This window comes from Otolemur garnettii, unplaced genomic scaffold (genome assembly GCF_000181295.1).
Source record: "Otolemur garnettii isolate 467f Iridium unplaced genomic scaffold, OtoGar3 scaffold00011, whole genome shotgun sequence".
Classification (NCBI taxonomy): domain Eukaryota; kingdom Metazoa; phylum Chordata; class Mammalia; order Primates; family Galagidae; genus Otolemur; species Otolemur garnettii.
Window position 1 is genome coordinate 26212652 of NW_003852406.1, and position 16530 is coordinate 26229181.

Here is a 16530-nt window from a genome sequence, read left to right on the forward strand (position 1 = left end):
CTCTCAGTCATGACCTTGCAGAAGGAAAGCAAAGTCCTTCTTGTCCCCTCCCACTCACATCTGCACTTGGGCTTGGTTCTGGCCTCCCACTCCCTGCTGGGGTGAGCCCCAGGGACTCCTGGCTTGAGACTGGAGTTTGTCAAAAATTTGTCAAAGACACACACACCCCTTCTCCAGCAGTGTGGGGGTGGGCTAGCTTGAGGGAATGGTTAACATTTCCCCAGAGCCTGGCACAGGGCTGCTGCACTGTCTGTGAACCTGACCCTAGTACCCATCCTGGTGTCGCTACCCATGCTGGGGGTGGATTAAAACTGAGCCACCTCTGAGCTTCCTCTGGTGCTGACTGCCCTGCCGGGAGCCAGCTATACAGATGGGGCAGGGCTTTGGGGACAGGGAGGGATGAGTATCAGTCCTTAAGGAGACCTGGGGAGGGAGGCTTTGAAAAGGTTCCCGGGTTCTGAGGCTGCTCTGCCAGGCCTTCTGGGGCTGAGCCATATGCCTAGCTGGGGGTGCAGAAAGGAGCTGGGAGCAGAGAGTGAGCTGGTCCCCTTCTCCAGTTCTGCAGGGAATCAGAGGTTCTTCTTGCATGAAGGCCCACAGGAGTCAGCTGTGCCAGGAAAAGCCATTACCCTGACAGCTCCCTCCACCTGCTAAAAGCCTCCCCCTTCCCCTGGGGCCTCCCCCTCCCAGTTGCTTCCTCTGCACTCACCTAACCCTGTCGCCCTCTTTAGTGGGGAGTGGGAATGGGGGCAGGGAGAGACACACAGGCTTGCTTAACTCTTTCTTTGCTGGAAGGAAGCCAGTATGACTAGGATCCCTGGAAGCTTCCCACTCCTCTACACCTGGAATTCCTACTGCCCACCCTCTAGGAGCTGTGTAGAGAAAGGGAAGGGACCACAGGCCAGGGAGAGAGGAGAGTAGAAGACAGGCTAGCAAGTGCACATCATGGGGTCCAGCCTGAATCCTGTCACTGTGCTGCTGTGACTTCAGGCCCTCAGTGTTTCTTTGTGCACACAGAGCCACTGGGAGACCCCTGGGAAGCCCCCAAGGACATGCCTATGCAGGAGCAGGTGCTGTGTCCAGCCCCCAGGTGACATTCTGGGTGTAGAAGAACTGACATCCTCCTCGTATACCCTCTGTGTTCCCCCCTTTCTCTGTTCTCTGGATACCAGTCTCTAAGGAGGGAGGTGAGCATTGTTGTGCGGGCAGGGAACTGATCTCTGGCCTTAAGGCAGAAGGCTGCTGAGAGCCGGAGGCCTCTGACTTCAGGCCACAGAGTGGCACCAAGAGGGGCTCCGATGGTGGAAGGAAGGTACCCAAGGGCAGAGGGGTCTGCGCTGTCCTTCCAGCTCCATGCCTGTCCTCCCTCTGCAGCCTGGCAGCCTCCCTCAGGCCCCTGCACCCAGTGGGGAGCACGTTCTGTGGGGCCTGCAGGGGCAGGGCCTGGTGGGCCTGGTGGGCCTGGGTCTAAGAGGGGCTCTTGCTCCCCAGGAGATGCCCCTTCTCATTCCAAGGCTGCTTTTCTTCTCCTGCCTGCTGCCCATACCCTGGTCCTTTGAGAAAACACCCAGGTTGTTTTGTATCACAAAGGAGGGAATAACATGAACTCAGGCTTCCTGGGTGCCAGAGCTTAATATGTTTTCTCTCTAACTCTACAGTCATTCTCTGAGGGAGGCACCGATTTATAGGGGAGGACCTGAGGCTCAGAGGGGAGCAGATGCAATCAGGACAAATATGGGCCCAACCCCATTCTGAGTAACTCTGAAGCCTGTGCTCTTCCCAGGGGTTCACACCTTGGCTGGAGTGGCCAGAGATGCCCCCAGCCACAGACCCAGAGTTTGGGGCATGATGGGGGAGAAACCAGGCCAGGGGTAAAGAAGCTAAGATCTCTAGTGATATGGGGTAAGAAGAAGGAATTACATTTGTAATTTAAACATTCAAAACCCTAATCCTTATTAACACTTTATGGTACTTAACACTGTGCCAGGCAGTGAATATATTACTTCATTTCGTTCCCACAGCAGCCTTACTGGAGAGTACCATTGTCACCCCCATTTCACAGATGAAGAAATAAGGCACAGGGTGGTTGTGCACCTTGCCCAAAGTCACACAGCTTAGTAGGTACAGAGCTGGGACCCAGCTGGTCTGATTCCAGGGTCTCTATCACAATCATTGTGTCATACTGCCTGCTTGTCGAGGCAGAGTAGGAGTCCTCAGCTGACCCCTGGAGCTCGGAGATGGGACTCCTCGCACAAGAGTGGTCACCCACAAGAGCAGGACTGGGTTCGTGGTAGCAAGGGGCCAGGCCACAGTGTCATTTAAGTCTAAAGGACAGAGAGAGCAGGGAGGAACAAACTGAGTAGGGAAGAACCATGTTGGAGCTGCTACACCTGGTGCAGACTGGACCTGAGCCAATTGGTGTGCCCCACACTCCATTTGGAAGCTTAGGCGTGGGCCAAGAGCTGGTGAGAATGCCATCTTCACCTCCCCCCAGGGTACCATTTGTGCACCGTGCCTCACCTCCTGGGTTCCGCAGGGCAATGCCTCACTCTGTGATGGTCTCTAGCCCTGACATAGACACACTCGCCGCTTCAGCAGAAGCATGAACTCTCTCACTGACTGGTTGACAGCTCTGAATTTCAGGAACACTTAGCCCAGATACTTGTGGGGTGCACTGGGATACAGCAATCCTGAGCTCCCACCTCACTTTCCACAGCCTGGCCTTGAACAACTTGAGTGCACGAGGGCCCAAATCTCCCACCATTGTCCCCTGTACCCAGCCCTAGGCCCTGCACACAGTGGGCACCACAAAAGGCAGTGGCATGTGTGTGCTCCAGTGAAAGGGTTCAGAGCTGGAGGGCTGAGCTGAGACAGGGAGTCTGGGCAGAAGGAAAATGGAGGTCAAGAGGAGAGGACAGCCAGGAGGACACCTGACCTAGAGGAGAGGTCAGGCTGCAGAGTCCACACACACAGGCACCTGCTGGGGAGCACATCCTCCCTCCCCCTGCAAGGGACAGGAAGTCAGACAGGAGAGGTGTCTCTTCCCACCCCCACTCTGAGCCTCTTGTACCTGCATCTAAGTGAAGGCCTCAGCAGTGGCCAGTGAGACAATGTGATCACCCGGGCAGGCAGGGCAGCCCAGGGGAGAGGCCTGGCATCCCCCAGGCCTGGGACAACATGAGTTCATGTCTGCGCATGGGAGGGAGCTCTCCATGTTCTGTCCACCTTTTGCTCAGATTTATGAACAGTGGAGTCTAAGGGGGGGCAGACTGCGGACACGACCCCTCCCTCTGATTTACCCTGTTCTTCCCCTCCCCAGGAACAGCACATCTGAGGATGCGAACAACCAGAGCTCCAAGGCAGTCACATCTGTGACCTCAGAGCCCACCAGATCCCCTGTCTGGGGGGACACAGTGAAAGTGGAGATCCAAGCGGCAAATGTTGGGCAAGAAGGTGAGGCTGGGGGAGTGGAGGGTGGCGGTGTGAGCGCAGAACTGTCCCTTAAGGCAGAAGAGGGCTCTCCACTCAGCTGGCAGCCACCTGAATGTCACTTTGGGCTCAGTTTAAAAAAAAAAAAAGCACTAAAAAAAGCACTTTAAAAAATCCCAATATTGTCATGCCTCATCTCCCCAGTCTGCTCGAAAAATGAGTTGTTCCACATAAATGAATTTTCCAGACAATGCAAGCTTATCTTTTTTATGTCTGTTGTTATTATTTTCATGGTGGTTATTATCACCGTCTCCCAATGAAACAGCACATTACAGCTTCATGGCACGTCCCCACACATCACTCATTGGAGTCACCAGCTCCCAGGAGGAACAATGCTGTTCCCATTGCTTGGGAGAGAATCATGAGGTTCAGGAATTTGAATAACTGGCTAGAGCTCAAGTACTCAGTAAGCAGAGGACATAGGACTCAGCACTGCATGTTCTCACTGTAGCTCCAGTGTTACATCAAGCTGCCTTGACTTGTTTTTTAAAAATGTCTTTAATGTCCCTAGAACAGATGCTTTTGTGTGTGCCCAGTCCTCCCTGGGTCTCGGCCCAAGTCACCAGGGCCCCATGTGCACTGGGCACAGTGCGCGTGCACACTGCATTTCCCCTCTGATGGGAGAACCAGGCTGGGCACCCAGGAGCACCAGCATCGGGTGCTGCCAGCACAGACCAGAGGAGCCTGGTGATGTCTCTGGTCTTATCCGATGGGAAGATCCCTGGGCTCACTTCTTGCAAGTGGCCTCTGCTTGAGAAGACAGGCTTACCTCTCCTCTTGAAATTCTGCCAGGGACCTAGACAGAGCTCCTTGTTCACCTCACAAAGAGCAAAAAGCTGGCTGCTGAAGGCTGACAGGGGAGTGGGAGGGTGAGCCTCTGGAGAAGCAGAAAAGCCAACTCTAGGTCAAGCCAGAGAATTGCTTTTTCTGCCTGTACCGGGGGCAGGTGGAGCTGTTGGGACAGTTTCAGAAGACACAAAAGAGGAGGAAAAATTGACGTAGGATTTCATGCAGAGGCACGTGTGAGCCTGTGTGCGTGTCTTTGTGAGCACCTGCGTGCCAGTCGGTGTGTACATGTGCACACTGAATGTGTGTGTGGATGTGCTGCGCCTCCCCTGCAGTCATGCATGCTGTGTATCTTATGTGTGTGTGAACAGGTGTGCCTGGCTGCAACGGCGTGTTGTGTGTGTGCCTGGATGTATCAGGATGGTAGTATGCACCTTGCAGTGCATAAGCGCCTGTAGTTTGTGTGTGCCAGTGTGTGTCATGCATGCATGTATGTGGCTGGTGGGAAGTGAAGGGTTGCAGTGAGCGGACCTGGGCTGGGATCCTGCCCTGGGCTCTACTCACCTAGGGTAATAGAGGGAAAGGTATGATAGGGCCCATCTGTGCAGTGCAGAGGGGACAGAACTAGCTGCAGGAGGGACAGGGGGGTGGGGAGGCCACATGGGCAGACGGGAAATATTGGCAGGCGCCTCTCTGCAGACTGAAGTAGCTGGATGCTTGTTGGAACCTGGTTGGAACCGGTTGCTGTGGTGATGTCTGCAGTGGGGGTGGGGGAAATGGGGGCCAGGCCAAGAGGTGGGGGAGGGTGGAAGGTAGCTCAAGGATGTGTTACTGAAAAGCAAAAGGGAGTTTCAGACCCTGTGTCAGGGCCAAAAGCAGGCGGGTGACAGAAATGGCTTGTTGGCCACACAAAGGGAGCAGTGGGAGGCCGGAAGGGCACAATGCCCAGAGAGGAAGCTGATGAAGCGTGTTTGTGGCATGGAGACAGAAGCAGGGAGGGGTGGCTGTCCATTCCCCCCAATTCCAGCTCCTCTGCAGGCTGCCAAACAGCGGAACAGAGGTGGGGTTGGGAGAGAATGTGTGGCACTCACTTCTCACTAGGTTTCAGCAAATCCCAACCAGATCTGGGGACTCCAGAGCCCATGAGAAGTGGGCATGAGGGGCTGCAGCCTGCACAGCTTCTGTTGGAGCTTGGGCTGGGAGCACTGGCACCCCGAAGCTGAGTTTCCTCAGGTCTCAGAGTGGGTGAGTGTACAGAGAGCTGCAGGTGGTTGACAAGGAAAAAAATAGTGACAGCCACAAGGAGCATTTGCTTGGAACTTTATAGCATGAAAACTACACTCCCCTCCCTACAACAATCCTAGGGGAGGGACAAGACATTTCTTTTTTAGAGTATTAACATTTTGCAGAGCAGGAACATGAAGCTCAGAGAGGTTAAAGGCCCCAGAGAAAATTAGTGTCTTGGTATGAGAGCCCAGGTCTGCTGACTTCAAACCCCTTGCCTTAGTTTACTTTCTTCAGGCCAAGCTCCACACCTTGAATGACCTTACCCCTCTTTCCTTTGTGGCTACCTCTTGAGAGGCAAGTGTCTTTCCCTCTCTGTGTGTTCAGGTTAACTGTGAGGGAAAGAGAGAAAGAAGGAAGAGTTATAAAATCTCTCACCCTCCTCCACCCGACAGACATCCGAATGACCTCTCCAGCTCCAAGTGACCGAGCTGCTAAGTGGGCTCATCTCTTGGCTTCCAGCCTGCTGAGCCTTCTGGGACCAGCAGCTGTCCTTGGTACTGAAATGTCCCTGTTTTAAGAAGAGAGGCACAGAGGACCAGGGGCTCCCCGAGACACACTTCTCCATCCCCAACCTCCCCTTCCCATTCTTCCCTAGATCTCTGTTTTATCTCCTTTCCTCCACCCTCTCTCTCTCCTCCTTCCTCCATCTTTCTCTTTGTCCTCCTCAAATCATAGATTTTTCTGAATGGAAAGATGCTGCAGAAGTCACCAAATCCAGTCCCTCCCATCATCCATGTCCTTGCTGTGTAATCTTGATCAAGTTGTACAACAACTCTGAGCTCCATTGTTCTTTAAAAAAAAAACAGAGGTGGTTTTTAAAACCACCCCCTACTTGAGGGTTGTGCCAGGAATTTGTTGGAGTAATAGCTGAGGACTGGCATCCCCATGCCTGGCACACAGCGAGTGCTCACTTACTAGAACACCATGATTACTTCCAGGATGCTGCTGTTATTCTTAAAGTTCATGCCAAAGTTCATGCCCTCTTGTGGGAAAATGTGGTCTCTTTGGAGGACATTGACTAAGTGGTACATTATTCTTAGTGTTTAATTGTCATTCACTTATCTTGAGCAGGTCACTTTTTATTGCTGAAACTCAGTTTCCCCACCTGTAATATGTGGAAGATAATCCCCTCCTGCCTGAGGAACTGGCGAGAGTGTGTGTGACCAAGGAAGGGGTCTTATTCCTGGAAGGGAGTGCTACGCCTTCTTGCCTGTGTATCTATCTCTCTGTGTGCACACGCATGTCTGCTGCCACAGGGGCTGGGCTGGGAGTTTCTCAACCACAAGAGAGGATGTATTTGAGGGTTCTAACAGCACCTAGCCCAGAGACTTGCCAAGTGCAGGGGCTCAGAGAGTGCTTGTGGGGCTGTGTGCACAAGTGGGAGCCACACCTGTGCATGCGCATTGACTCTTCAGTGGCCCCCGCTCCCTGCTCCCACCTCCCACGGAGGGAAGGTGGGAAGTTGAGTCCTGTTCTGACCATGTGCTCATGTTTTCTCTTTCCAGATGTGGTCCTCAAGGTGGTGGACAACAAAAATAAAGAGGCATTATTGTCCTATGAAATCCCTATCAAGTACCTGCGTGTTTTCCACCCCTACCACTTTGAGCTGGTAAAGGTGAGTCAGCAGCCTGGAGCAGGTGGGGACAGAGCTGGTGGGAACCATCTGGGTGCCCCCAGCTGTTCCTCAGAAGCAGCCCTGGGCGTCTCCTGCCCACCCACAGTATGACAATTCCAGGGCTATGCGAGGCTCTGGAAGCCCTTTCTCCTGACCCATAGATAGGAATTCCTCCAAATTCATCTCTGTAAAACAGCCCAATTAGCATAGCATAAGTATACCACATTAAATGAATATACCAATTAAAGATGTATTCTGATCTCATAAAATGTTAAAAAGAAAAGGGGGGGGGTGGATCTAAACATCAAAAAAAAAAAAAACCAAAACACTATTTACCGAGTACCTACTGCTCCAGACCCTGTGCTAGGCATCTCAAATAGCATCTCTAAAACCTCAAGGCAAATACATTCTGCATACATGAGACTGGGATCTGGACACTGGCAGAAGAACCCTCTCACCCTGGGTGACAGAGAGCGAGTAAGTGGCAGAGTCGAGGGTGAGCCCGGGTCATGCTGTCTCCTGAACCAGTTCTTTCTATGCTGCCTCTACACACTGCCTTGGCAGAAAGGCCCAGGAGGGTTGGGAGACAGGGGGATAAAGCGTTTTCCAGAATGCACCACTCAAGTGGGCAAACTGGGCATGAGCATGGAGTGGGGAGACTTAGGCCCCTCAGTCCACAGCTTGGACCTCTCAGGCTGGGCCCTCCATCTGTTCTCCCTTCCCATGCTGAGCAGGAGAGAGAATTCACTTGCTCATTGCTCAAGTATTTAGGAAGTACCTACTATGCCCACCAAGCCAGGCCCTGGGCCAGAGATGAGCGCAGGCATCACTTTCCTGTCCCCCACCGTGCACTGCAGATCCCTGTAGCAATTGAGAATACAGAACAATGTGAAGCCAGACAGTCTGGGTTCCTGCCCCAGGTCTTCTGCCTACTGGCTGCATACCCCATGGGAAGCCACTTAACCCCCAGGCCTCTGTCTTCCTCAGCAAAGCTGAGACCACATGCCCCTGGCAGGGTCATTTGGTGAATCCAATGCAATGATGGGAAGGCACATAGTAGGTGCTCAGTTCAGTTACCTTCTTTCCTCCCTCCCTGCTCCAGGCCTTGCACTGACCTTTTTTCCAAGTGACTGTTCACCATGGCTCCCAGGATATTTACTTTCCCTTAGGCCCCAAGGGGAACCCCAATCCCGGGCTTCAGTATAAAGTGTCAGGGCCAGGCAGGGGAGTGAAGGCCCAGAGAGATGAGTGACTTGCTCTGGGAGATGCAGAACCTCAACTGTAATTCTGGGTGTATGGGTCCCCTGGCTCCCTGTCCACTTACAACCCAGGCCTTGTTATCACATCTTTACCAGAGAGCAGGCAGGCACTGGTCCTTGTGAGGGTGATGAAATATTCAAATGGAAAAGGGAAGATTTATTATATTGATCTCCTTGGAAGGGCTCACAGGGACCATGAGGTTTAATTATCAGCTCAGAGCCCCAGTGGAGCAATGCCAAGTGATTGTCTGCAGAAGCCTGGATTTATGGCCAGGGTCTGCCCCTTAGACACCCTCCTTCTTGTATGTCTTCTTTCCCTACCCCGTCTCTAGCCTACCTGGTCTGGGAAAGATAACAAAAAGACTAGCAAGACGCAACTGTACACTACGGTCATTCGGAAGTGTAGCTTCATCCCCCGCTATGTCGGCTGCAGCCACACAGCTCTGGAGGTACCAGGGCTGGGGACTCTGGGGTGGCATGTGGTGTGGGAAGGGGATAAGCTTTGGGCCATCCATAGGCCCTGCTTTGGCCTCCTCTGCCTGGCCTGAGGGTGTGGAGCAGAAATATCAAGAATGGACAAACCAACCAGGCCTTCCCAAAATAGTTAAAGTACTTTGTAAAACTAGGCCCTGAGGTGGCAGGAATGGTGAGGAGGAAGATGCCCACTTCTCTTTCCCTCTCTGCCCTGAACACCATCCCTCTACTACAGGGAGGATGGAGCCTCCCAAAGCTTGGTGTCTTCCTGAATCTCATGGAGCAGGGAGAAGCCCTGTGCTCCCCACCTTGGCACCAAGTCCCTGGCTGTTTTCTGTTCTGTTCTTCCCTTTCTAGGGTAGGGACTAGTGTCTAAGCCCACAGACAAAAGTTTAGGGCCTCCCCAATTTTTCCTTTAGTTTAGTCGTCTAAAGAAGTTTGTCTGGTCTGCCAGTTAGGTATTCTGGGGTCCATTCATTCATTCATCAACTATTTATAGAGTTTCTTCCATTAGCCCAGATAAGGCTGGGCCATCTGGGGCCTGGCCACCATCCCTTGACCCACCACCTTCCACCCCTAGGCTGTTCAGCAGCTTCAGAAGGAATCACTGAAGCCCAAGGCTGACATGGTCCAGGGACCTGGCCCCTCTTCTATTCCCTCCAGCCTTTAAACTGCCTATGGGTGACAGATTCAAATCCAGCTATGGCTTAGATGTGATCAGGGAATCAGGGTGGGAACTGTGGAATCCAAGCTCTGGGCTCTCTCCCCAACCTGGCTGATCTGACCCCCAACCCCAACCCCCAGCACTATGTGCCTGACAGTGCAAGAACTGTTCTTTGTCCCCATTTCACAGGCGAACACCGAGACCCAAGGAGAGTCTAGTCCACACCAGAGAAAACTCCTAGCCCGTAGTTCTACCCCACAACCACCCCTGTAGGCTCCCTCTGCACCCACCTCTCCTCTCCCTTTACTGCCCCCTTTCCCAGCAGCTCTCAGCTATGCTAAATGAAAAAGAGCAGCAACATCTTGGCCTTGCTGTTCCAGGCTGCACCCCTGGAGCTGCAGAGGCTGCTGTGAATCAGCCTCCACTCCACTGACTTGCCTGGTAGCTCCCTGGTCCCCAGCACCCCACCCACCCCCCTGCCCCAGCACAGATACCCTCCCTGTCTTTGCAACTAGTATAGTTCTGACCAAGCAGCTGACTGCTCATGGTGGCTGCTGGAGAGCACAGCAGGAGTGGAAACTGCTTCTGTCACTCAGCAGGCTGTCATGAGCAGGTATGCCTGGGCAGCTGTCTAAGCCACACCTGGCCAGAGTCCACACAGACAGGAGTAATTAGCTCCCCTCTCCTTTAAGACTCCCTTCTCAGTCCATGTGAGCTGCAGGGCCTGACAGTGCTCTCATGAAATCCCTCAGGCCCAGACCCCCAGCCCGATCCAGAGTTTGAAGTGCCACCATCAGAGTCAGCCCTTTGAATGTGGAGAAGGGATTCAGCCTCTAAAGGACCCAGTGAGAGCTGAGAGGCCTTGAGCACTTATGGCTCAGGCTTATGCGGAGTTAGTGGCAACCAGCTGAGATGGGCCTAGCAGAGGGGCCTGGGAGAAGGGTGCTGAGGGAGAGGAGAAACCAGGAAAGGATCCAGAACAAGCCTCATTCCTGGGCCTTCTCCTCCCATTGAAAGTCAGAGATGGAGGGACCAGGGAGATTATGGCCCAACTGCTCAGTATACATGTCAGAAAACTGAGGCCCAGAGTGAAGCAAGACTGGCCAAGAGGACCCAGCTGGAGCAAGTGGCTGGGCTACAGTAGACCAGGGGACCCTTCCCGTCCCAAGCAGTGACTGGGCATGGTCCCACAGTGCTGTCCAAAATTCTTTCCCGCTTCTCTCCCATCAGCACCACGTGGCTGGGACCCCACCCATCCCCCAAGACCTGCTCTGAGACCGCTGCCTGTCTCCTCCCCCTCCCAGGGCTCTCCCTCTGCTGCTCCCCTCTTTCTCTAATTAATGTGACACTCATTTATCCCACAACACGTACCCAGGGCTATTTTGCACCAGGCACTTTTGCTAAAAGTCACTGGGACAACAACAGTGAATGAGACAGACTTCTAATCAAATAGACAGAAAATAAACAAGAAATGAATTAGAATAAGCATAAGCTAGGCTGAAAGCTGTGGGAGAGGCAGAGAATGGGGCGGCTACTTTATTAAGAGTGGTCACAAAAGGCTTCTCAGAGATAGTGCCATTTAGGCTACAGGATGGGAAAGAGCCAGCCATGAGGAGTTGGTGGGGGCCATGAGGGAGTCTAGTCAGAGGAATTAGATCGTGCACAGAGCCTGAGGTGGAAATAGGTAAGGTGGGTTGGAGGAGTGAGAGAAAGAGTCTGGAACAAAAAGTGCTCTGGGAGGGCTAGAGCAAGCTTTTACCTGACCTGCCCCCTAGGGACACCACCCACTTCTCCTGCTCTGCCCTCATGCAAGTTGTGCCGGTGGAAGTCTGGAGGAGAGGAGATGCAGGGATAGAGTGCACAGAGGGCCTTAGGAGGTGACAGAGGACTGAGGTCTGTTGGGGGAGTAAAGAGTGGGATTTGATGGAGAAAGAGTAGCTCGGAGATGTGATGCTATGACCCCTCCCCACGGATAGCAGGCACCAGGGGGCACCCAGCTGTGGCCATTGACTTCAGAAAGCTCAGTGTGGCCAGAAAAATCAGACCTGGGCATGGTGTCCTCCATTTTCAAAGTGCTCTTTCACAGATGATCTAATCAGGGCCCCTCCCAGCCCTGAAAGGAACCAGGACAAAGGTTTTTGCCTCCTTTGACTGAAACACCTGACCCTAAGTCCTGGCCCCAGGAGCCAGGGGAGGAGCCTCAGTTGGAACACAAGCTTCCTACCCAAGTCCTGACTCTCATCTGACCCCTCCACCCAAGAGAAGCTGGTGTAAGAGATCCACTGAGACCCAGGACAGAAAGCCAGGGGCAATTGCCTCAGCTAGGCAGAGAAGGCCTCCTGGAGGAAGGCAGCCTTGCCCAAAGTAAGAACGGAGTAAGGCAGGGTGCAAGGAGGACAGGTGCCGAGTGCAGAGGCAGCCATGAACCCAGGGGAGGAGAGAAAGATGGCAGCGTGAGGGCCCAAGGCCACACAGGGTTCACCTGCCTCCTTTCTTCTCCAGGTCTTTCTACATGGAGTCAATGAGCCCCTAGCCAACAACCCCAACCCCATGGTGGTGATTGCCCGGGTAGTTCCCAACTACAAGGAATTCAAGTGAGTGGGGCCCAGGTGGGCATGGGTAAGGAGGAAGAGAAGGCTGTCATTGCCACCACAAGCTAATTCCAGGAGCCCTGGAAACCCACCTCCTCACTGGGTTTGAGATCCCAGGAGACTTTCTGCAGCAAACTACTGATAGATCAAATCCCACACAAATAGGGTGGAACCACCTGAAAGAATCAACCCTTCTCCTACCAGATGTCCCACCTAAGAAAAGTGAATGGGTCAACCCCCTTCCCTATCCCACTGGATGTCCGACCTGGGAAAGGTAAATAGGCTAATCCCCACCCTTAACAACAGATGTCCAACCCAGGAAAGGGAACGTCCTAACCCCTGCCTTCCTGACATTTTACCCCCTATAACATCCTTTCCCCAGGAAGAGCTCAGACCCCCTGGAAAGGGCAGCCCAGATCCCTCCTGAGAGCAGGCTGGGGTAGGGGGCAGATGAGAGCTGGAGGGAAGCCAGTGTGTGGAGAAGGAAGAGAGGGGTCCTTATTCCCTGTGATGAGGCCTCAGCCCTTGGCCTGACTCCAGTCTCTCACTCACCTCTTTCACTCTAGCTCTGGGCCATGGGCTCCAGCTGGTGGTTTTCCCCACAGAGACAGCCTAGGGGCCCTTTTGAAACTTCGTAATGTTTAGCCCTGCCTAGGAGTCCCCTCCTGTAGGTGTCCTTAGCCCCAGTCCCAACACGTCCGCTCCTCCTACAGACTTCCCTCTGAGAGTGTTGAGTGCACAGTGCTCAGGAGGAGATTCAGTCTAGTTTGGCTGCACAGTAGGGGGAGTTCCCCAGTGAGCTCCTGCTCTGTGTGACAGCACCATCTCCTGGGAGGCAGGTATCTGCCCCTATCCCCTCCACTGGCTCTGATGACCCAAGAGGACCCCAACCCATCTGCACCACCTGCTGAGTTTTCGTGAACTATGAATCCTCCTTGCTTCTTGGAGGAATGAAAATGACTGATGTATGTATGCTCAAGCCCAGTGACTCGGCACAGGGCGCAGGCATGCATGTACACACCCTGAATCCTGCCCCTGCAGGCACTTGATGCCCTTCAAGCCTAAACCAGGACTCCCACCATGGGCATTAGTCATTCTGACTAGATCTTCCAAAGGCAAGGAAGGGAATGCAAGGCCCATTTTAAAGATGGTACAGCTGAAGCATTCAGATGTGGTCAGGGCTAAGGGAACCTCAGAGATACATCTTGTCTCCTGACCAAGATGAGCTTCCCGGAGCATGGGCCAGCAATCAGAAGGACCAAGATCACCATCTATATCATGGGGTCCTGGTCTGAACTTAGCAAGTCACAGTACTCTTTTGCTCCAATACAGAGTTGAAATGGGGGCCCTGGGCTGCCAGGCTTAGGCACAGAGCTGAGGTGACTAACCTTGTCTCTTTGCCTCCCCAGGGCCAGCCAGCTAAACAGGGACCTCACCTCCGTGGGGCTGCCTATCACCCCAGTCCCTTTCCCTATCCCATCCATGATGAACTTTGATGTGCCTCGGGTCAGCCAGAACGGGTGCCCTCAGGTATGGCTCCTTCTTTCCGCTCTCTGTCCTAGTTCTCATAACTTCTCCCCCACGTTCACTCACTAACTCAGTCAGCTGTTCACTTGACTATTGGATAAGAGTGTGCCGAATCCCTCTGTGTATCCAGGGCTGCGCTTGTGTGTGCTACAGAGGTACTGCCTCTGGAACTCTTGGTTTAGTGAAGATAGGTGTCACACGCACAGAAAGGTTAAGCATTGACACGAAATACACAGAATGTATGCTCTGATAGCAAACTCAGAGCTATAAAAATCAGAAGAGAAAAGACACACAGGGACAAATATTGTATGATTCCACTCATATGGTACACCTAGACTGGGCAAATTCATAGAGGCAGAAAGTAGACTCATGGTTACCAGGACTGGGAATGGGGAAATGGGGTTATACTTAATGGATACAGAGTTTCTTCTTGGGGTGATGAAAAAGTTCTGGAAATAGAAGTGATAGACGCAGAACATTATGAAGGTACCTAACATCATTGAACACTTAAAAATGGTTAAAATGGTAAATTTAGTGTTATGTGTATTTTACTATAATAAAAACTTAGAAAACAGGAGAAGGAGGTGAAGCCTGGGTGATTAGGGAGGGCAGTCTTGAATTTTTGACCGAGAGAGAGTCAACACAGGGCAAGTAAGAGCAACAAGAGCACAAGCGATGGGACACATTGGTCACAATGCATGTCAGGGTGGACAGGAGGGCAGAGCGTTTGAGTATGGAGGGGTGTGTACAGGTCATGTCTGGGTCCAGGGGAATGCCAGATTGATCTCTCCTCATAATCTGCACTTCGTTGCAAGCTTCCCCCACCTGATGGTCCCAACATTGAGGACAGGAATAGAAGGGTGTTTTTCGGAAGTCTGTCCTGTTGTCTACCTGCCAATGCTCATGTCTGGCATGGCAAAAATAGAACAAGACACCCCTTCAGAGACTCTCCTTCCATTTAAAAGCAAAGACATCTGAAGAAGGCTCAAACACAGGCAAGAATGATGGTGGTGGGGAGGGGTGGGAAGAAGGGGGACCCTGGGGACAGAGGCTTCGAACCCAAACCAATCCTTTGCCTGATTTCCCCAGAGTCATCTCACACATGGCCCTGCATTTGCCCAGAAAATTATGAACCAATCAGCAGGCTGTCCCGAGGGGTAGGAGGTGCTGCTTGCTTTAATGAGTGAGCCCCCTCCCACCCCTGAGCCCTCTCTGGCTGCCTTAGCTGCATAACTAGTGTGTGGAGGTGGGGGGTGGGGAGTGCCCCTTAATACAGAGACTTCCTTCTAACACCTCCTGCATGTTTGGGGCTCAGAGTCAGAAGTCCAGCAATGACAGGACACTTGTTGCAGGTCCCTTAACAACACAGTAGCTGGGCCAGGTTAAGAACTTGCTGCCAGCTGACACCAAGGTACCTACCCAGGTACAGGAGTGAGAAAACACTGGGGCAGCTGCTGTGGTGTGGGAGGGGTGAGGACACTGCAGGCAGAGCCCTACCTGGAGGGGGCACCAGTCAGCAGCCATGGGCTCAGAAGTTCACAGCACCCCTGCCCGGACCTCTCTGAGTTTGACTCCTCTATAGTTGAGGGTACGGAGTTGGACTAGATAATTTCTAGGGCCTGCCCTTTCTGACATCTTGCGGGGCTGTGATTTCCTACCACCTCACCATATGAAAGCTCTGTGAGCAGGGGAAGGAGGGTCCAGCCCACTAGAGTTTGTCCCCAGCTCCATGACTTATTAGCCGTGTGCCCTTCAGCCAGCTGCTCAACATTTCTGGACCTATTGATTCCTACCTTATGGGGTTGTCAGTAGAACTCACAGGATAACCCGTGCAAAGCAACCCAGCCCAGGTCCCAGTTAAAGTGGTTCTGCCTCTTCAAGAGCTGTAGTCCCTCCACCCCTCGCCTGTGACATACGTCCCTCTGAGGCCAGCCTCACCATGGCCTCTGTCACATTTGGCTCCAAGTAACAGAACGTCCAACTCGAAACCCCTTAAACACTAAGGGTATGTACTGTCACGCATCACAAGAAGTCCCGACAGAGGCTGCTGCCGGAACTGGTTGCTGCCGGCTCAGAAGCGTCCTGGAGGATTTTGCCATCTTCAGTGGGTTAACAGCTCTGAAACGTTCCACGCACCCCATCCAAATAAGGCCAAACACCAAGGGAAGAGGGGGGCCTTCTCGTCTCACGGGTGGGTTTTATGAGGAACTGGAAGCCAACCCCACCAGTCATCCCTCAGCAGACTGCCCTCGGGCTCAGCCGCCCAGCACCTGCGCTTCCCCGAGCCAATCACTGAGGAGGGGCGTGGCTGCGGCGGCTGCGGAGGAGGGGCCACCGGCTCGGGGCCGCCTGGACGCTGGGCCCTCTGTGGGCCAGGAGGAAGGGGAGCGGTAGTGGGCTAGGCGGCCCTCAGGGAGCCTGGCGAGGAAGCTGAGTTCCTATGAATTAGGGGATAGGTGGGGCTTGACCAGGCCCAGCCTACTGGAACCAACATGGGGATGGGCCCTTGGAGTTACTTCTGACCTTGCACCCCACTCCTGAAGGGCGGCCATTGCCCAACAGACTGCCAAACTCCTACAGAGGCTGTTATCCCAGACTCCTACAGAGCTGGGTGGAGTTCAGAGGAGCTGAGACACAAGCAGGGATGGAAAAAGCTCAGGCTCAGCTTGTTCCCCACCTCTCCTGGGGTTCCCTTCCATCCTGCAGTCTGCCCTGGCACTGGCACTCTCTAGCCTGGACTCCCGCAGCGGCCTCTCCTCAGGCCCTCCCATCGTCCTCTGCCCAGGGTCTCTGCTACCCTTCTGACTCCCAGCACTGACTCTCCCTGGCATTCTCCAG

The 16530-nt window shown here is 53.4% G+C and overlaps 1 protein-coding gene across 1 annotated transcript in view; it reads left to right on the top strand.

Moving 5' to 3' along the window:
• Positions 1–16530, top strand: part of CCDC33 (coiled-coil domain containing 33) — an 85844-nt gene that overhangs the window by 17755 nt on the left and 51559 nt on the right. The window contains exons 3-7 of the mRNA XM_012801866.1: positions 3320–3453; positions 7068–7177; positions 8769–8885; positions 12077–12168; positions 13575–13695. Of these exons, the coding sequence (XP_012657320.1) occupies positions 3320–3453; positions 7068–7177; positions 8769–8885; positions 12077–12168; positions 13575–13695 (574 nt within the window). The remainder of the gene's footprint in view (positions 1–3319; positions 3454–7067; positions 7178–8768; positions 8886–12076; positions 12169–13574; positions 13696–16530) is intronic.